The sequence below is a fragment of the Lycorma delicatula genome, chromosome 10, assembly GCF_047948215.1.
Source record: "Lycorma delicatula isolate Av1 chromosome 10, ASM4794821v1, whole genome shotgun sequence".
Lineage (NCBI taxonomy): Eukaryota > Metazoa > Arthropoda > Insecta > Hemiptera > Fulgoridae > Lycorma > Lycorma delicatula.
This window is the reverse complement of record NC_134464.1, coordinates 98,705,448-98,728,362: the sequence shown is the minus strand read 5'-3', so window position 1 is coordinate 98,728,362 and position 22,915 is coordinate 98,705,448. Positions and strand designations below refer to the sequence as shown.

The following is a 22,915-nucleotide window of genomic DNA, read 5'->3' as shown; positions in this document are numbered from 1 at the left end:
AAATAAAAAAATAACTATAAATAACTATTCACCGGTGAAAAATCTACTCATAAAACAGGATATAATATCCAGAGTTTTCCATTTGAAAATGAAAAACTCTTATTAACAAAAGAGAAATATTTGATTAGGTCAACTGCTACGTCAAGTGGCAAAATCACGGCTTACCTCATTGTCACATATTGGTATGGCTAGTAACTAAAATACGACCTGTCAAAATTAATCTTATATTTGCTGAACTCCCTGATAAAAATGTTGACCCATTATTATATGACATTATTTGTAAATGTAAGCGTCATGGACCATGTGGTGATATAAATAGGTCAACACCATGCATGATAAATGGAAATTGTTCAAAAACATATCCTCGAACGTACATTTGCAACAATCAAACTGCAGGTGACAGTTACCCAACTTATCAGAGGAGAAGTCCAGAGGACAGAGGTCATATGACACCTTTAAACATGCAAGATAACATCATAATTGATATTGATAATAAATGGATTGTCCCACACTGTCCACTACTGTCACATTGCTTTAATGCCTACATAAATGTTTATGTTTGCAACTCCACGTGATTCAATATATCTGCAAATATATTGCCAAAGATTCTGATCAAGCAACTTTTTCAGATGACAAAAAAATGAGATGAATTGAATCGGTACACTTAATGGTAGATGTGTTATGTATAAGGCCAATTGACGGTTTTTTTTTACTTTCCAATGCATCTACATTATCCCAGTGTTATTCACTCAGCAATTCACTTAGAAAACTACAAACATATTTATTTCACTTAACAAAATCTCAGAGTCCTTGAAAGTCCACAGAAGACTATTTTTGCTTTTTTGAGCTTTGTCAGTCCAATGACTTCGTCAAGACTCTGTTTACACCCTGAAGTTTCTAGATACTGTACCTATAATAATAACAACTTTAGCAGAACAAAGCGCGGAACTGACATCGAAGGATTTCTTGGAATCAGAAAGGATGCTGCTCTAGGTAGGATATGAATAATTAAATCAAATCAAAGTGAATGCTTTCATCTGCCTATGTTATTGCATATGTCAAAGGACCTACATCTTTTGATTACTTGAAAACTATTGGTGGTGTACTGCACCACCAAACGTATAAAGGTGATTGCACTGCACTTGGCTTTTTGGAAAATGATCATCACCGGAAATACATGCCTGCTGATGCTCCTATCTGTCAGTCTTTGCCTAAATTGAGAGAATTATTTGCAATTATATTAGTTTTTTGTCATCCTGCCCAACCAAACGTATTGTGGGACATGTTCCAAAAATTTTTTTGTAGATATTTTAAATCAAATCCAACATCAAACCGATAACATTGACTTTACATTTTCAGATGAAATATTGTATAGAGGTCTCATTCAGATCGAAGATAATTATATTAAGTGAAAACTACTTACGCGATTTCGGTTTACCAACATGTAATAATCAAGAAGCTATTAATGCTTATGATACAATGTTAAGAGTTTCTTTTGACACCAATGAACAGAAAGAATTTTTAATAATCTGCCTACATTAGTACTAAATCAATATCAGACTTTGATGCTATAAATGACAGTGTTGCTAGCAATAACCCGATAATTTTTTTCTTAGATGCTCCTGGAAGCACTGGAAAAACTTTTTTAATCAATCTCCTTGTTGCTCAAGTTCACTTGACTAAAACCATTGCTATCTGTGTAGCATAATCAGGAATAGCTGCTACACTTATAAACAGCGGGAGAACTGCACATTCCACTTTTAAGTTACCGTTAAATGTTACATGCGGGCAAGAATCTGTTTGCTCTATTTGTAAAAATGGTCTACTTGGACAAATTTTGCAAGATGCTAAACTTACATTGCGGGATGAATGAACAATTAAACATCAAGCTCATATTGGAAGCCATTGATCGAACCCTCTGAGATACTAGAATATGCAGTAATTAATGGCGGTATAACTTTCGTGTTTGCTGGAGACTTTTGGCAAACATTGCGAGAGGAACTAAGCTGGTTATTCAAGCACGTCTTAAATCATCAACCATATGGAAATTTGTCCTCGCTATTAACTTAAGAACTAATATGAGAGATTATCTTGGGGGCTGGTGATGCTAACTTTCCCTTACAACTACTAAACATTGGAAATGGGACTCTTCCTTACAATGATGGTTACACATTTCTGTCGATGAAAACACTGGTATCATTGTATATACAATGGATGATCTCATTTCCAATATTTATCCAAAAATTAGTAAGCTTTTATAAAAACCATACAAGTGGCTTTGCCAAACACCTATCATAACTCCTTGAAATATTTCTGCATTTGAAATTTGGTTTTAGAAAAAGTTGAAGGCAAAGCAAGAAATATTGATCTGCTGATTCTGCAGAATTTTTAAATTCTCTTAATCCTGCAGGTTTTCCAGTTCATAGTACCAATCTTAAAATGGGAGTTCCGATATTTTACTACAAAACCTTAACCCTCCAAGATAATGAACAGCAAATCAAAACAATGCGAAATCACATCAGTGAAACTACTATTTTGACAGATCCAGCTGCAGGAGAGCTTGCTCTTATAACCCACATCCCAATGATTTCAACAGACTTACCATTTCAATTCAAAAGACTGCAATTTCCTACAAAGCATTTGTTTGCTAAACAATCAATAAAGCGCAAGGCCAGACATTCAAACACATTGATTTACGATTTTTTGTTTTTTGTTTTTCTCGTGGACTTTCTTCATATGTTGGACTTTCCAGAACTGGTAATTCAGAAAGTCAATGATACATTCTGCTACCAGAAAATCAAAATGCCAAAAAACATCATGTACCCAAAGTTCAATCAATTTAATACTTTTAGAAAATGGGTTGGCTACATTATAACCTTGGGCGAAGCTGAGATGGGAGATGCTGCACATGCACACATACATACACAATATGTTGTGAGTGACAAACGCCCAGTAAAAACTGCTAAAGATAAACTGATGAAAATTTGTATACTCTTTTTCCTTACAGAGTAAGTGCATACTAAGAAAATCAACTTTGAAATTCCAAGTTTAATGGGTAAAAATTATTTTTTTTTTTATTTCTCAGTAACAGATGTAGATATCAACTTATTTTTTTGTAAGCTAATCTTATTACGAATATCTAAAAATTGATTTCTACATTTTTTTGAAATTCAGATTAAGAGTGCTAAAATGGATTTTTGATTTTCTTTATCCGTGTTACTTTTTTAAATTTCTCTGTAACAAATGAAGAAATCATCCTGATTTTTGGCAATAAACAGATTTCTAGGTTTTTGAAATTCGACTTTTAAAGGGGATGAAGATAAAAAAGTTTTGAACAACAATTGTAAATTTTCCCAATCCTGACTATAGTAAATTAGATATTCACTTAGATCTGGGCTTGCAAATACTCTTTAGATAAATATTTAAAAACCACTTTAGGGTTTTTTAATCAGATTTTTTAAGGGATGCAAAGGTATACACAGCAATGTGGTTCAACCAACACAGCCACTGCCACCGTAATTATATGTGCGATTGGCTGCACCTATCTCCCTCCAATTACTTGATTAAAGAACATAAAAAATTGACCACTACAGGAAACGCAAATAACCATATAGCGCAGGTGAAGCTGTGATGGGGAACTACTAATTTATAACGTAAAAGCAAAATTTATTTATTTACCAAATAAAAGCGATCACAAAAATATTCTTTTTTTTAATACAATCATTTAAAGACAAAACATGTATTGTTAAAGTAACATCTGCAACACTGTAATCAACAATTGTGTAAACTAATTCAGTAATCATGATGTTCTTTTTCACTTTTCTTTTACCATTCTAAGTTTTTAACTATATAATTTGTATAAATAATAGTGAATCGGTTTTAAAAACCAGTAATACATTCATTAAGAACTAAAACAACTTTACTCGTGGAAATTATCGTTTACAATTTTTTAGAGGGGAACAAAGAATCCTTAAACTTCTAAGCACCTCTGTAATGATTTAAACTTAATGATTAATTAAGGCTGAAAAACGATCCTAAAATTCTGCTATTATAAAGAACCTAAACCATTAAAAGCAAACAAATTTTTCTTAACTTTGCTAAAATTAACATTTTTAAGATGATAAGCAACTTCCATCACTATTGCTGAGAATAGTACAAAACAAGATTCGTATATTCTTACCTTCTTCTTAATTTAATTGAGATTTCTCGCATTTCTTCAGCTCTATCAATTCTTTCTTGTTCAGCCTTTTCTTGACGAACTCTCTCAGCCCTCTTATCAGCTTTAACTAAAGGCATTAACAACATTTTAGAATTATTTTTGTTTTCGAAGATTTAATATTAAAAAATTTAAAAAAGCTAAAGTTCTTACAAAACCCAACTTTTTATCACAACTGAAAATTATAGCTACTTTTAGAATTTTAAACTTTTCCATGATATTTTAGGTAACAAATGTAAAAATACAAAAAAAAAGTTACATATACATACACTGCCTATTTAGCTGAGCTTGCATTTTTCTTTTAAGCCGTTCTTGAGGTGTCAATTTCATACCAGATGTTGAAGGCTGGAACATAAAATAACTTTTAAAACTTGTTTTATCAACAAGCAAATGTATGTAAATAAACAGAATATCAAAGACAGCTTCAAACTCCTACACGATGAAAAGTAAATTCTGAGCAATTAATTATTAAGTTTCAATTTTGTTTATACTTTAAATCACCACAGAAGATATACTTATAATCAGGAAAACACAAGATCTAAATGTCAGAAAGCAGGTTTGGATAACAGATGACTCATGCAAGGTTAAGTCCGCACAGTGTTATCAGTACCTTAATCAATTAGTTATCAGTTTTATGAGTTATTGAGACTTGTTCAGATGCTAATCCGAATGGTGAGAGGTTAGGGTTAAGGTTAAACTTTGTAGAGAGAGAGGTTAGGTTTAATTTATCAAAGTATGGCAATACTTTCAATACCTTGCAGCATACATGGCCAAATTTATGTTTATGTTTAAATGGAAATATAATCGCTGCAGAGAGAGAGACTAAACCACATGTTCCATGCTATCAGACGTGTATGATGAATAATCACCTTATAAAGAGAGCCATCAATCATCTTCAATAGATGATTCAGAGTCCAATTCTGATGACTATTAACGTTAGTTTCTATCCCAACAAAACTATTAACTATTCTTAACTTTAACCCCACTCTCACAGAACACATTAGCATCTGAATAGGTCGCCGTAACTCACAAAACTGGCTACAGTTAACACGGCAGACTTTGACCTAGTATGGGTCACCCACTATTCAATATGTGTTTTCCTGATCCTAGCATACATCATACCGTTATTAAAGTATGAAAAGAGTAGAAATTGAAATAGTGAAGCATGAAAATTGAAAATTTGATTTAGTAATTGCTCAGAACTACCGTGAATATGTTTCACTAATACATAATACCTATTAGCTACATTAACAAGTAGATAAATGTTATATGTAACATCCCAACAAAACTCGGATACAAATGTAAAGCATAATTTAACAAAGCACATAATTCTATACTGAACATAATATTTACACATTATTCACCACACAAAGATGAGAGGATATAATACAATTTTCTTTTTTACATAAAAAAATGAACTTTAAAAAATAAAAAGCAGTAAAATATGCTAAAAAGTAAAAAACAATTCTAAATTCTTTTAATTTTTACTTTAAATTGGCCATGAAATAACTACTAACTAATAATTTGGTGCAGATTTCAAAACATATAAATTTAATGAATAATTGAAATAATATATTTACTCTACTTCAGAATGCATTTTTTTCAAAGTTTGACTATATTTGCTTTACAGTTTATTTTTATTAAGATATTTTAAATGATAGGCTTTAATTACAATAATAACATTTTAAAAAATTCTGCCTTTTAAATCATTAAAAAGAATGAATAATATAATCATATTAACAGAAAGTAATTAAGTATTTATTAAAAAAAATTAATCAAATTCAACAAAAATCATTGTTTCATAGTTTTATATAGACAAATATTCTATATTCTTTAAATAGACAAAGATCTATGTAATAAAATAAATACAAATTCAGAGGATCAAAACTTTTACCTAAAATGGAAATTACTGGATGTGACTGAATTTTCCAGAATTACCCCGCTTAAAACACTGGTTAAAAGAAAATAATTTTAATATCTGTTTGTATATTTAGAAAGTAGAATTTGGAATTCCCAGTTTATTCATAACATTTATATATAATTGATAAGAACTCTTAGGGTATGAAGATGAGAGTTTTAATTTCTATAAGATATGAATTAAAAGTAAAATATAGTGTTGATGCAAATTAAAGGATGAAAAGATGAAGATCCATGAATACAACATTAATAAAAAAGAAATTAGAGCATGTAAAAAAGTTCCGTCACTTGCGTGCAGATTTCTCACATGTTAGCAAGCTAAATAAAAGAAATTACAAAAACAAAATGTAAATTAGCTTTACCACAGCGAAAAATTTTCTGTTGCAAAATAATACTGATGCTAATTATAAAAAAAAAATTATCATTGTCATATAACCAGAAATCTGATCATAGATAACAAACATAAGAATGAAGAATCTGGGCAACAAAACTGAAATTTAAAAGAACTATATTAAGTGGATGGAAATGAGTTTGGGATCTGACAAAAAGCTGATGTTACTAATATCCAAAAAATCATATGATTCTGTGAATGAGAAAAAGCTATTGGATATAATGAAAAAAATAATTAGTAATGAGAAAGGGGTACAGACATTATTAAAAAGACTTTCAGGTGTTATAGATGCCAGGTGAACAACTCATTCAACAGTAATGTTTGGTTAAGGATAAATGCAGGTTTAACAAATATTTTTGTCTCCAGCACTATTAATTTGTTATGGTAGAAAGAAACATAAATGTTGAAATATGATATGGGAAAAAATAAGATTATACATATGAGGAAAGAAATGTAAATTCTACTAAACTTGAAAAGATGTAATAAGAAATTATGGACTAAAAATAATTCAGGAGAAAAATATAATAATTTTAACAGTATATGGAAGAAGGTAGTAAAGTAACATTTTGAATTTAAAGCTTCTGTGGTGGTAAAGATCTTTACATATCTAGGAGATAATATCTCGAAAGAAAGAAAAATTATAAATGAGATTTCAAGATGACTTCAAAAAAAAACACAAGTTTACAATTAAAATTAGGTAGGGAATATTAAGGTACTAGAAAGTAATAATGCATTAATTCTATTATGTAATTCTACCAAATTATTAACAAAGGATATCACTAAGAGACTAAACAGAATGAGGACAAGAGAAATGAAATTCCTCAGACCAATAAAGGAAAAACCAGAGACAGATGACAAAAATAAACATTAAGGCAGGTAATAAAAGATAGGTGTGTGAGGAAAAAGGGTTGACAGAGTGAGATCACAATAGGTTAGAAATATATCTAACACAAACCCCAAGAACAGGTTAGGAGGGAGTTAAATGTGGTGTAGAGAGAAGATGCAACTGGCAGCAGGTTTAGGAAGAGAAACAATAGAAAACAAAGAGCAAACTAGTGTGTACCCAGACCTAGCAGTAGCTGGAATGGGAGTAAGAATATACATAAGCATATTAAGAAAGACCAGAAGGATCAATTGACAAAAGAACAGAAAACAGGAGGGTGAGAAATGATGCTGTGTTAGAAGAGGTAAGAATGGGGATTCTAGTCTCCATGGAAAAAGAAAATAAATAGTTATGTTTTTTAATTGTCCACTTTTTATGGAACATTGGTTTGGAATACATAGTTAACTCCGAGGAGGGATAACTTTAAATATAAAAGCAGGGATTACTATGACTTTTTTATTCTAAATTGCACAGTTCATAATTACAAATAAACAATAAAGTTATAGAAAAATTAAATAAAATTCTGTTTTTAATCGTACAAGATTCAAAAAAGATAACGTGTTTTAAAATATATCTGTATAAGCATTATAACTGAAAGAGTACAACTATAATATCCGCAGATAAATCAAAGAAGAAAAAAAAATTAAATCTCAATGAGGTTAGGAAAACTAGGTGGAAACCTAGATTAGATTTGGAATAACCAGGTGGCATATCACAGAAAAAACAGTGGAATAACCAGGTGGAATATCACAGAAAAAACAGTCTTATTCATCCAATAGAATCAATATAAACTATAATTACAGAAAGGAAATATATCTCTAGTTAATAAGACCTTTAGTTTATGTTATGTTATAGACTGTAATTTAAAATAATTCTCATCGTCAGTAACATCAAAGCCGGTTCTAAAAAAATAATTATTTTCAAATTACTTTCTCAATTTTGTTTAGTTATAACCTCTTTCTAATCTTTTTGTAAGAGTTTTTACAAAACAATCATTGCTGTACAGTAACTAATAACAATCACTTTATATTCATCACAATTTTAAAATGATTTGTTCAATCCTCCTTTTTTTTAGTCAAAGAAAAACATTCTAGTGAATATTTTATGCATATTTTTTTTTAATTATATCTTTTTTATTAATAGTAAAGGACAAATTTGTGGCTACAAGATCATGTAACACATTAGTTACAATCTTTTTACAAAACTCCCTAAATAAATGTAAACTCCATCAATTGAGATGTAAAGCTTACAAAAAATACCAAAATACTCCAATGTGTTATGTTACACAGTTTTTACAATTACTTTATAAGATAATCTTTAAGCTTAATTCATATTATTTTGCTGAACTCTGTGACAGAATAGTAGCATTTCAGCCTTTCAGTCCCAGGTTCAAATCCTGTTTAGGCATGGCATTTTTGATATGCTATAAATTTCCATTTGGGCTAATGATCATAGCAGTTAAGGCCATAATCTCATAAAAAAACTCATACTCGGATGCACTGTAAAAACTGTAACTTGAAAACATTACATTACTATTATTCTTTTAAAAAATGTGTAGATATACACATTTCATCCCCTGTTTCAATGAGAAACATAAATTTTTACAAATGCTTGTGTATCTCCTTTATCTCTATATAAAAATGAACTTTTGTTTGTTTGTCTGCCACATATGTGTTCCTATGCCATTCATCTGAATGTGATGAAACTTTGGCGACTTATGGGCACGCCTATGAAGGTTTCTGAATTATTTTGAACCCACTAGATGACACTGGGGATCGAGATATTTTGAAAAATTGTATTTATGGTCCAATTTGGCTCAAATATTTGATATGTGAAAAGATATATTTTTGGAAAAAATGGATCCACTAGGTGGCACTGGGGTTAAAATAATTTGAAAAACTATATTTATGGTCTGATTTGGTTCATATTTAGAATGCATAATAATTATGTGAAAAGAAATATTTTCTGCAAAATTGGATCCGCTAGGTGGCGCTGGGGGGTTGAGATATTTCAAAAAATTGTATTCATAATCCGATTTGGTTCATAATCAAAATATGTGTTAACATGGAAAAAAAATACCTTTGCAAAAAATGGACCCACTACATGGCGCTGGGGTTGAGATGCTTGGAAAAATTGCATTTATGGTCTGATTTGGCTCATATTCAGAAAATATATTTAGTTACGTGAAAAAAAAATTATTTTCAAAAATTGGACCCGCTAGGTGGCATTGGGTCTGATTTGGCTCATATTCAGAATATGTGTTGTTTACATGGAAAGAAATACCTCTGCGAAAAATGGACCCACTACATGGCGCTGGGGTTAAGATATTTTGAAAAATTGCATTTATGGTCTGAATTAGCTCATATTCAGAATATATATTAGTTATGCATAAAAATACATATTTCTGTGAAAAATGGAAAAGGAAAATATGGAGAAAGTAGAAAAGGGAAGATGGGAAGAAGTGAAAGGTTAAATTTTGTGAAAAGTTTATCAAACTTTCATTTGTGTTCATTTAATATATGTATATATATATATACTCAAATCTAGTAATGGCAAAGGATTGACATTGCAGCAGTAATGTATAAAATTTTACTGAAGAATTTATTAGTCTAATCAAATAGTTTAATTTGGTTTTTAAGTGATTATCTCTTGGATATCTCTTGTAACTCTTCAGTTCACATACTTCTGAGATTAATTTATAAACAGTTTGTTTAGATATTTTGAATATGTGCATAAAATTTGAATCAAATTTCTGAATTTTTACAGATAATCTCAATTGATAAAAAAAAAAATTATGTACTTCATAAATTTTATTTTTCCATGCAAAATGTACACCCAAGATTACCATGTATTATTTCTTACATGATTATATAGTAAATCTTCAAAATCTGCTAGTCATACATGACAAAATTCTGACTTGCAATCCATTCCCTAATTTTAGATCACTTAAAGTTTACTGGCATGACCTGCATAACCCAAATATATTTGTCACCTACATTTGATTTCTAAAATAACGCTGAAACTAAACACAGTATACTCTGTACTGAAATAAATAATATTCACAGGTATACATTTTATATTTGTATGTATATGCATATGCGTGTGTCTATATATATTTACGATATAATTTTGATATTTTGTAAACACAAATGTTTGATACATTGTATCAAAGTGCATAGTAAGCTTAAGATTACAAAGACAAAATTTATATGTTATTAGCATATTAAGAGAAAGCTATAAAAATCATAAAACAAAATAAAACTGAAAAAAATCACAAAAATGAAATCCTATTTCAGGAATAGAATAAAACCAAACAGAGAAATAAAAGCACATAAAACAATTATATTTTCCAAAATTTGGTGAACCAATTGGGCTACTCAGAAAATATAATGATTGTTCTTCAAGGGCCTGAACACATGCAAATTAATAAAACAGTTCACCAGTGAATCTAAGTTCGATAATTTTAGATAACCATCTTTGGTAAACAAAATTTTTGTAGTAATTTTCATAAAAAGTGATTATCACAAAGAAAATGTTAATAATTAGTATTAATAAAAAATGTAAGATTTTTTTTAATTCTTCTATATATTACTACATGGTTCTGAGAAATGCAACAAAAAGAAAATAGTAAAAATTATGGCAACTTCATAAATACAAAAAATTGCTGCTTAATAAATACTAGCTATGAAAAGATAACATTTTCATAACAAATGCTAAAAAAAAACATTTTTTTAAATAATTAAAATAAATTTTTAATAACAAGAAAATTTTATATTAACCAAATTTGACACTAGGTATATATGTACATAACCTTTTTTCTAATCCCAGGTTCAGAGACTGCATAAAATGTAAAATGTTATAAGCAAAATATATACGGCTGAACAAAAAAAAAAAAAAAAAAAAAAAAAAAAAAACAATAATAATAAAAAGCAAAAACATATGTATGTAGTAAATAAATGTATGAATACATTTATTTTAACAACAAACAATGTAAAGAGGGCACCTATATAAATACTGAGTAGTAATATTCCATGATTCTTACTGACTTTGTTTCTGCCACCACCTGAATTACCAAACCCTGTTCTCAAATTCCTGAAACAATCAGAAAAAAAATTTAATTTTTTATTATTTTTATTTTAATAGTAAAATTAAAAAAGATAAAAACAGACTTATGATTTTTTCTCCAAACAGAAAATAAAATTGCTAATTTAATAAAATATTTCACTTAATATCTCAACATTTACAAAATGTGTGCTAATTGTATTCTTCAATGAGGTGAATTAAGGTCATTAATATATACCATGTAAAACAATACAAAGATTCTTTTTTGTCTTTTGTTTGCACTGATCTTCCTCTTTGAGGACTTCTAAATATGCATAATTACTAAAATGTAACAATGCTACTTCATTTTTTGTTAAGGTGAACAATTAGATTATAATCACCTGAGAAACATAAGGAACAGAATTCACCAAGCAAATTATTTAACTATGAAAAACATAAATAACATTTGAGCAAAAGATATAAATAAAAACCAAATTATCAATATATGTTAACAAAGATGAACCATGAACTAAAACAGTAACTGAGAACTGAAACAGTTGTTTGAATAACAGTAATTATTATATGTAGAGAGTAATTATTATAGTACAGTAATTATAATACGCATTGCTTTATACTTCAAGCAATGCTTGAAAAATACTTATTTCATTACACTGCCACAGTTCCATACTGTACTTATACATGAAAATAAAATAACTTATTTGCAATAATTACACCTGCTGAATGAGTAAGTAATTATTCACTTACAATAAACTAGGTTTTTTTTTAATCTTGAAAGAATCTGATTTATAGCTATTTGGAACATAAGGCTGAAATGTTTTTCTATTTAATAAAACATACAGATATCATTCTATCCCGTTGAACTATAAATTTAAAAAAAATTGGTTTTTTTCTTTTTTATAATCAAAGTTTAGATAAATAATTTCTTAAATGAGAACAAGTTACTCATCATAAATTAAAGCATAAGTAATAATTAACAAAATTTAATTTTTAATTACTTGTCAGGCACTAGTTTATTAAGCTGCTGTTGTGAAGATGAATTTACAGAGTTGTTTATAGCATTAGAAGATGCAACAGATGTCGATTCATCTTCACTTGAATAACTCAATTCAGATGAGGACTCTTGCTGATTTCTTCCATAATACCTGTTAACATGTTTTGATAACTTAAAAGTCACTAGCACAAAAAAATGATATATTGAATATATTTAAATACACCAAAATATGTTCAAAACATTAATATAAGGTATTATTAATAATACAATTATTCTAGAAAAACTAATTAAGCAATACCAGTTTCTCAGATGTTTACATACATGTTATCACAGACAAAAGTCTGGGACAGACCATGAAAATGAACAAATTGACGACTTATTGGGCAACTGTCACAGGTAGACCCAAACTAAAAATTTCAAGGCAGAAACACAGATAAAGGTATACCTATCCAACAAAGTATGAATATTTCTTCATTTAAAACTGTTACTGTATGTCATGTATTAAATGTTTTATTGAGAAAAAAGAGCCTCATTCTCAGTTATCTTTCATATTACTGACATCAATACAAACTGTATAATTGCTTTATTTCCTTCGTACTACTATTTTTTTTCAGCAAGAATGTTAAATTATTTAACAGCAGTGACTGAGGTTGTGTGTCATTGCTGATAATAAAACTAAATAAAAAAGGTAAAATAAAATAGTTTGGTGAAACTAAGAATTTTTTCTTTTAAGTTTTTGCGTAAATTTTATATGCAGCACTTGTTTACTTGCCTTATTTTGTAAAAATTAATTAATTGTTACAATTTATGTAAGTTGCTTATTTGAAAAAAAATTATTAAATTCTGTTTCTAAATAAACTAGTCTATCATTTGTTCATAAACATTCAAAAACCACATTTTACAACTGAAAAAACCATTTACAACAGTAAATGAACTGCACAAGAATCTTTTAATTTATATTTAACCTAATGTTTTTAAAAATATTTTGCTCAAAACAGTTATACATGAAATATTTATTTATTTAACACTTAAAAATAAGTGAACAACATCACTTGTACAATGAGAAGAACTATGAGTTCAGAGATCTACCAGGTGTCAAAAAAGACCAATAAAAAGAAAAATTTTAAGTTTTAAAATTTTTAGAAACATTTCCATTGATATCTCATCCATATAATCAGGCACTGAGGTCTATTGGATTTTACTGATATGTAATCTGATCTGTGGAAGTTTGAAATTTCTTGAGACTAACTAGCCATGCACATACTGCATTCTTTAGGTGCCAATCAGATGCCGGCCTCCATGGCCCAAGTGGTAGCGTCTTGGCCTTTCATCCGGAGGTCCCAGGTTCAAATCCTGATCAGGCATGGCATTTTCACATGCTACAAATCATTTATTCTATTCCACTGAAGCAGATAACAATAACCAAGCTTTCTAGTCAGTGTTTTTGTTTATAATTTTCTATAACTAATTTTTTTTTTTTAAATTTCATTTTCAGGTAGTGAAAATTTTGGCTAAAATTTTAATTTAAGTACATTTAAAATTTAACATTAAATGTGGGTTTATCTTAAAACATAAATATGAGTATATATTTAACATCCATTAACTTAAAATATATTTTTAAACTATATTTCATAAATTAAGAATTTTTTATTAAAATATTTAACTTAAAAGTGTAACTGCATGATTTCTCTTGTTTATTAATTTATTTTTTTTTTTTAATTTTATACATACAGTTTCTCGAATATTACCTATTTCTTTTTCAATACTGAAATGTAAAGGGCCTACCTACCTGGTTATAACTGGTGGAGCAGGTATTTCAACACTTCTTATTAAAACAGGAGATGGGGATTTGTTCTCGTTCAACATTGGTGGTTTTCTAGAAAAAATTAATAGATTAAACAAATGATTAGTTAATAAAGATCAAACAAAAAAGTCTAATGATATCTAATAAAATACAATAAATTTATTGTAATATTTTATATTAAGATTGATGATCTGTCCCATATAGTGGATTATTTGCAATTCCAAAAGAACTGGACATTCCAAACTACCATCCAATATATGCTTAGTATTTGTGTATTTTAACATTTTGATAATGTGGAGACTAGTTACTTGTTTGCTGCTCATAAGAAGTTATGAGATGATTTTTGGCAGATAATATACTCTTACAATATCCATCAAAATTCTCAAACTAATATTTTCCTACACTTAACTTTTACTTTAAATTGTTTTAAGCTATTAGGATTCCTATAACTTGAGCATCTGCCAGAGTCTCGGCTGGAAAAATGTAAGATAGTGCAAGTTTGGAGATCCTAAAAGCAGCAGTGATCCACTCTTTGTTTTGATGTCTGATAAGCATGACAACTAAAAGCTTTCATAACTTGACTGTTAGCATGTCATCACATGCAAACTTTTAAAATATGACTCCAATTCCAGATTAAGGTATTCTTAAATTATGAAACAAGATAACACAAGTTCAAGGTAGTTAAACAACAGTAAGCAAAGACTACTTGCACATCAGAAACTTCCAAAAGTTTTTGGATAAATCTACACTCCACTGAAATAAATCTGGGATATAAATAAATCTTTAAATCTTTGAGCATAAATCTCAAAACTTACTTTTTTGCAGGAGACTGGCTTCCAACACGAAATTCATTTTGTTTCTTTCTGAAAACAATAAATTCCACTTTTAAACAATTTTTAATATTAAAATGCCATAGCAGACATAAATATTAGAATAAATTAGTATAACTGTAATAAAAACATTAATCCTCAACTGGTTCTAAAAAAAAATTTGCACTACACTTTAGTAGAAACTAATGAAATTATCTCAAAAATACCAAAATACAACAATTGAATAAAAAAACTATGATGCATAAATACAGTCCAGTAGAAGCATATATATTATGATAAATAATCTGTTATCTACAGGTATAGCCAAAATATCCTCTGGTATAGACTTAAAAGTGAAAAAAATTGATCATTATCCAATAACACTTCTAGTAAACAAACTACTGTCTCCAGGCTTTGTAGTATTCTAAGACGACAGTAAAAGAGTTGAGTGTATTAAAATTTTACATTTTCTGAACTTATGCAGGAACTTATGTAAAGTAGGAATACCTAAGACCAATTAATTGCTCCTAAAGTTTTGAGATCAATTTTAACTCTACAGATTAGTTTTTTAATACTGATTTCAATAAAAAAAAAAATATTAACACCAACATATTTAAGAATTGCTTTTATAAAATATTACTTTAAAATCATCCCAAATCACAACAAAAACAAAATACTGACCACATGAATGAACATAATGTCTCGTATATCTTTCCTTTACTAAATAAGTGTCTTATATTTTATAACATGCTCATTTTTATAATATTTCATTTCTTATATAACTAATTAAAATACCTGAAAGAAATTTTCTTTTCTTTCTTACTCCATTTGATAATAATGATTGATTAAAAATAAAAATGTAAATTATTGCTTTTAATGAAATTTATAAGACAGATAGTCCAGATCTGAGCTGCATACAATTTAAATTCATAAATACAGTCATTTCATGTGTATGTGTAAATATATGCTTAAGTAATTATAATTATACTTATAGATATTACATTAAAAATATTAATTTCTGTTTTACACATAGAATATAATGCATACGTTTTATTATCAGAACGTTTTTGAAGACAACTTCAAACTTTAAAATGCTTTGAGCGACTTACAACAATATAAAACTTATACTTTGCTGGCTACACTGCTGAAGTCAATCAGAAGTCACAATATTTCATCTTCCAGAATTTTTAATTGCAAATTTGTTTTTTGCAATTCGAACATTAAGGGTCTTATTTTTTATTTAAAAAAATTTAAAAGAGAAAAAATATTGAAAAATAAAAAAAATTGAAAAATGACTAAATTTTATAAAAAAAATTGCTTATAATATAATACAGGCTTATAGTATAATACAGGAGTCTGCAATATAATACAGGTGCCAAAGCTACTTTACATTTAATAACCGTTTACTAGATTTAGCATCTGAAAGCATTATTCTTACCTGTTAGATACACTAGGACTACGTGAAGCTGTTCGAGAATCTCTGTGTTTCCTGAAAATATTAAACAAATTATTATCAAAATCAAACTTTAAACCTACATTTTTATTGTATTTAAACAATAAAACTTAAAATTATTTATTCAAGAAGTGATATTTTAATAAACACTCAGGCTTGACAGTTGTCAAATAGAATTTGTAATAAAATATAATAAAAAGAAATCACTGACAATATAAGCACTAAGACCTATTAAATACAGCTTGAAAATATTACGCAGTGGGTCTCTCAATAAGTGTCTCACAATTAAATTTTGGCTGAAATCAGTAAAGATGATGATTTACTGTGTAGTTTAGCTAATTTTATCCAATGGTTTCAAATGAGCCTGTTCCAAAAACCTAGCTTAAATTAAAAAAAAACTCTGTTTTTAGTGCAAGTTTTAGTCTTTTACTGCAAACACAATAAACAAAAGTTAAAGCTGAACAATATGTAGAAATGAGAGAAAACAAGATTAAATCTAATTTTAAATTTAAATTTCTAACTAGGGAAAAAAATTTACCTCAAATATACATTCTGGGAAATACATTTGTTTATACGGTAGAAAAATGTAAAAATTTGTACAAAAGACAAAGTATTAGCATATCTTCAATTAGTGAAAAATGCATTATGTATTAATTATTCTGTAAATTTCCAGAAAACTCTGAATAGCTGTAAAGTTAATGTGCTAATTAGAAACCACTGAATAAAATAAAACATAGACATTGAAATAAAATAAACAACAAATAAAAACCCATCACATGGTCAATGAATATATCAATCTGCTACTACACCCATGTTAAAAAAAAAAAAAACAAAAAACACTCAAATTAAGAAAAGGTTAAACCAGAAAAAAATTAATATTTAAAATAATCAAGCTATTACCAATGCAAAATACAGAAAAGAATAAAGAGCAATACCTAATGTAGGAAGATCGTTTTGATGGATTTTTATTAAAACTTGGTTTACGAATGTGGCTAGGGTCAGGTGAACGTCCCCTACGTGGACTTCGAGACCTTGAACATCCTCTTGAATATGACCTTCTATTTCTTGAAATCGATCGTCTCCTACTAGGTGACCTAGAACGCGTCCTTCTTCTGTAAATACCTCTCATACCACCAACACCACCACCACCACCAATACCACGATTACTACTTTCATCAGGTCTTGTTCTCGATCTTCGTCTTGATCTTGACCATGAACGGGATCGCCTTCTGGTATGAGAACCACGAGATCTTGATTTAGATCTTCTAAATAAAGGGCTTCTACCCCCACGTGAACGGCCCCTGCTAAACAAATAAATACAATTTTTACATTAGGTAACAGTACTTCTTTTATAAATTCTTTAATTTTTTTATGAAATTTCAAAATCATATAAAATTTCAAACAAAAAAATAAATTCATTTGTAAAATAGCAGCATTTTCAAAGAAAACTTATCCTCTAACTTGCAAGATTATTGAAAATAAAATTAGAAAGTCATTATAAAAATACTGGGATAATCTAACTATCACTAGGAAAATTAAAGAAAAAATCAACAAGGATAACGAACAAAAATTTTGATTGCAGTATACTCTGATAACCAAGCTATATGACAACAAACAAACACTACAAAATGAATTTTTTAGTAACCAATTTGATGAATAAAAACAGATGTGGCAAACATTTCTCAGTTCTCATGTTTTGTGAGATATGAATGCAATAGGGACAAATCAATCAAAGAAAATTTGTTGTTTTGCAAATCAATATCTGGTCATGAAACAGCACAATGTCTTTTTGATGTTTTTTATGAAGCTAATAAAAACTGTAACACAGATTGGACAAATTGTACTGTAGTTAAGTAGTGATGGTGCAAACAGGAAGGAGCAGCAGCAGTTTGAAAAAATTAAGATTCTTATACACTTATACAAAGGGCAAAATGGACGAACTGCTTCCCTCACAGACATGCTCTTGCCATAAAAAGTATGCTGAAAACCTCAAACAAACTGTTGATAAAGCTGTAATGTAAAAATAATTAATTTTATTAAAAGTTGACCATAACAGAATAGGCTGTATGCTAAACTATGCGATGAAATGGGCGAAAAGAAAAAATCTTTTCCACACAGAAGTCAGATGGTTATCGCAGGAAAAGTGTTAACTTGGTTATTGGGATTGCGAGATGAATTAATAATATTTTCCAGAATAAACAAACACCATTCACAATGTTTTTTTACAGAATAATGAGTATATGTTGCTGTTGAATTACTTAGGTATGTATTTGAACACTTAAACGAGTTGAATGTGAATTTACAAGGACATGATAAAAACATTTTATTAATGACAAAATTCATGGTTTTATTAATAAGCTTGATATCTAAATTATTACCTTCAAAGTAAAAACTTTGATATGTTTCCACTCGCTTCCAGTTATACAGAGAAAAATTTGGATGAAAAAAATACAATTATTCACTTCAGTTTGAATAGCATGAAGATGCATTTGGACGATTTAAAAATTCAGTAGGCAGAGTATTTCCTTGAAGAGATGGGTATTGAATCCATTTAGTGAAAATGTTGTTACAGCTGCTAAGTTACCAGTTGAGATTCACGACCAACTTATTGAAATGTCTGCCGATAAAACATTACAACTACAATTCACATTTGAAGATTTAAGTAAGTTTTGGCTTGCTTGTTGAATTGAAAATGCATATTTAGTCACAGAAACATTAAAAATATTAATTCCTTTCGCCACGTCTTACCTCAGTAAGTGAAAACGGTTTTTCGTCTATGGTTTGCTCTAACAACTAAATATAAGAACCATCTTTTATAACTTGAAAACAATTTGCTTTTGTATGTTTCTAATGTAGACCCACATATGGAGAAACTTTTAAATGATAAAACAAACGCAACCATCTCATTAATTTATATCCTTACATGCCTAAGGAAATTAAATGTAAGAAAAAATATTTAAAATAAATGATTTTTTTCCTCAAGAAATGAATCTTCATTATTGTTTACATGTAAAATTGTGAGCTAATTTTGCGACTATCCCCCTTTATATCATTGCTACCCCAGGTTGAGAAATGCTATCCTGGACTTATACAACAATAAAATAGTCCTCTGAAAATTCTTCAGCTTGGGAAATTTTTTTTAAACCAATGTATATAAGACACAAATTAGCATTATATTCTTAACAATTCAACCAGTATAAATTTTAATGTCTAATAATTACAAAATGATTACATATATATGCAGTACTTATAGTTGACAAAATTAAAAATTGTGTTTTTTAAAAAAAGAAGAGCAAGATATAATTTGAGATTAATTTATCATCCTTCTTAAAAATTAGAACTATTATATCTTTTTTAATTTCCTAATCTGAAAAACCATGTACATATTGCTGCCTGAATATAAAAACAAGTAGTTAATTACACGAACGCTTACCTTCTGAAAGAACTACGACTTGCTACAACACCAAAAAATAATAATAAATTGAATAATAAACATTTTTTAGCTAACACCAAATAAATCAACCAACATTCAAATGGTTTTAAAAATACACACCAGTCAGAAAAAACATATATTAGAGTTAAAAATTCCATTAACTAATTGCAAATAATTCATGCTGAAATAAATAATTACAAAGAACACCAATTAAGTTAAATTTGTATAAAAAATCTGAAATAACAGTATTCCCACTCAATGTTTAGTAAATTATACAAACCTAATCTTCTAAAAAAATCTACATAAATTTTCTTAAATATATATATGTTTTAATTATTATGACTAAATGTATTTCTAAGTTAGTAATTATTGAGTATTATGTTATGATGGACCCTTCCTTTTAGTCCTCTTTGTAGCACTTTATTTAATGTTAAATTCATAAAATTAAAACCACTTTTGTTTTTTAGTTTGAAAAATACAGTACCCAGGTCTTTGTTTTCTCAAATTATCACATACTCTGTTGTCATTTTCATAACCAAGTTGAGTCATTAAACATCTACCTCCATGAAAAGCAACACAGCCTATAGAGTTGCCAAAGTATTAACAAACACAAATATATCATCTCAACATAACACTCTCCCCCTCCAATACAAAAATAAAGTATATTTCAGATGTAGTTCTGATTAGAAATGAAAATGTAACAGTAATTATCACACTATCAAAAGTCACACTTCTTTATAAATGAAATTACATGCCACAGAAAAATATAGAAAAATCTTCTTATTAAAAATTCTTAATTCATCTTTATTTTATCCAGTATAAACTTCGAAAATAAACTGGGAACAAATTTTCTGAATAATAAACTTTGTTATTTATCATGATAAATCATCATTTACAATTTTTCTCGAACAAAGTAATATTTACTATCTGTTTGAAAACCATCTACAACATCAAAAAAATCACTTTCAAGTTATGTTACAAGAGTTCTTCCTTTACTACATAAAATTACAATACAAGATGAACTAATAAATCCAAGCACCTATTAAAAGCACTACAAGCTGGCGATCATTTCTGCAGTAGGGTTAATAAATTTATCATTATAATCGACCTTTCCTTCAATCAAACCGTTACTACATCATTGACCTCCACAACTCTGTTCCCCGACCTCAAATTTTTCCCAGATCTTTCTTCTCACAATCTAATCATCTCTTTCTTGGTTTTCCTCTTGGGCTTTTTTGAATTATATTTAGATTAAAACTTTCTTTTGTTGCACTTCCACTAGACATTCACTTTAAGCACCCAAATTATCTTAATCTGCTCTATTTAAATCCTGAAGCGTTTTAAATCATGCCTTCCCTTAATACTATAATTCTTACTAGATCTATTCTTGTCTATCATATTTCTTAAAAAGAACATTGAAGTCATAAAAATTCATTTTCATTTCAAGTAATAATTTAAAAGATTCTAAACTATATGATGAAACATGGACATATCACAAAAAGTTTCTACTTAAATTGTCACAGATACCCTAACCAAAATAAAATTTTATCACTTTGGTCAAATCTTTCTCCCAGCTGTTTCTACTAGCAACTTACAACTTCCCAACCTCAGGTATTCACAACCTAAATACAAAAGAGGTAATAATTTTATCCAACAAAAAATAAACAATAGAAAATCGTCATATTAAGTATTAAAAATAAAACAATAATGTTTTGAAGGAAAAAACATGCTAAAAGAATATGCTAGGAGCTAAACAAAATATATAAAACTTAAAACTACTTTTAAAATGTGTAATAAATTTCTTTTTTTTCTACAAGCATTTCACAATGAATCTTTAAAAAAGAAAAAATAATAATCGAGTTAAAACATTCAATGAATCATCAAGTAAATTTAAATAAAATTTGACAGGCGGAGATTTTTTTTGTTTACATGAATATAAAAACAGTTTTGATTTTAATTAAATACTATCACAAGGCTATACCTTATTTCTGACGATTTCTGTGATCTCGATCTATACCTGACACTACTACTCCTTGAATGACCAGCAACACTGTTGCCACTGCAAAATAGAAATTTTTCAGCATAAATTATAAGTGAAAAAAATTATTATGCAACATCGCAAAATAATTAATGCACAAAAATGTTACTTTATTACATTAACTAAAAACGCATGTGTGCATGCGCACGCACACATACACACACACACACTAATATTTATATGTACAATGATTAATAGTACAAGCAGTACTTTTCTGCCATATACTGTTAGTTCATTACCCTCCAGAAAGAATCTGGTTGAACATTTAGTTGCAGTTAGACACTTCCATATGCAACACAATCCCAAAGATGGAAAAGGGCAATTTTCTTAAAATCCTGAACCAATTTTGAGATCGCTTTAATATCTGAAATTCAATTTATTACAGCATACATGAGCTGGTCAAAACAAAAGCATTTACTATTAATGTGTAACTCTCATTTTGGTGAAGATACCCCGATTCTTAAATAATTATGAGTGAAAGATATCCACTATCTGCAAAAGCACTTGTTTGGGAGGGAATACATACATTAAATCCTTTCACCTATCCTTGTTCCCTTCTCATCTACTGTGCTCTTTGAGTCATATAGACTGTGAACTATCCCATAAGCTGGCTCTTTTCTGCTATCATGGCTACACAAAAGGCCCAACTGAGGCTGAGGTAATCCAAACGTCCTGACACCACTTAATACATACTTTATGATTATATATAAATGTTTTTCATTTTTTAGTATTATTTTATAAAATTTTTAAAAAGATGCTGCTGAAAGATTTTATTTATAAATCTTTCAGCAGCGTTTTATAAATTCTAGAATTTAGTTTAATTTATAGAAAACTTAAAATTTAAACTAAACATTTTTTACCACTGTTCTATAAAAATGGCAAAGAATGGAAGATACACTCAAATAATAAACTGTTGAA

The 22,915-nt window shown here is 28.6% G+C and overlaps 1 protein-coding gene across 2 annotated transcripts in view; it reads right to left on the bottom strand.

Annotated features, from left to right (window-relative positions):
- Positions 1 to 22,915, bottom strand: part of LOC142331492 (CLK4-associating serine/arginine rich protein-like) — a 72,646-nt gene that overhangs the window by 6,253 nt on the left and 43,478 nt on the right. The window contains exons 9-17 of one of the 2 annotated variants that reach the window (XM_075377438.1): positions 21,941 to 22,018; positions 17,462 to 17,830; positions 16,512 to 16,562; positions 15,080 to 15,127; positions 14,250 to 14,336; positions 12,465 to 12,611; positions 11,454 to 11,499; positions 4,486 to 4,561; positions 4,181 to 4,286 (exon numbers count right to left, since the gene is read on the bottom strand). In XM_075377438.1, coding sequence (XP_075233553.1) covers positions 4,181 to 4,286; positions 4,486 to 4,561; positions 11,454 to 11,499; positions 12,465 to 12,611; positions 14,250 to 14,336; positions 15,080 to 15,127; positions 16,512 to 16,562; positions 17,462 to 17,830; positions 21,941 to 22,018 — 1,008 coding nt within the window. Of the gene's footprint in view, positions 1 to 4,180; positions 4,287 to 4,485; positions 4,562 to 11,449; positions 11,500 to 12,464; positions 12,612 to 14,249; positions 14,337 to 15,079; positions 15,128 to 16,511; positions 16,563 to 17,461; positions 17,831 to 21,940; positions 22,019 to 22,915 lie in introns of those variants that run through there. The other variant, XM_075377439.1, reaches the window with a different exon arrangement.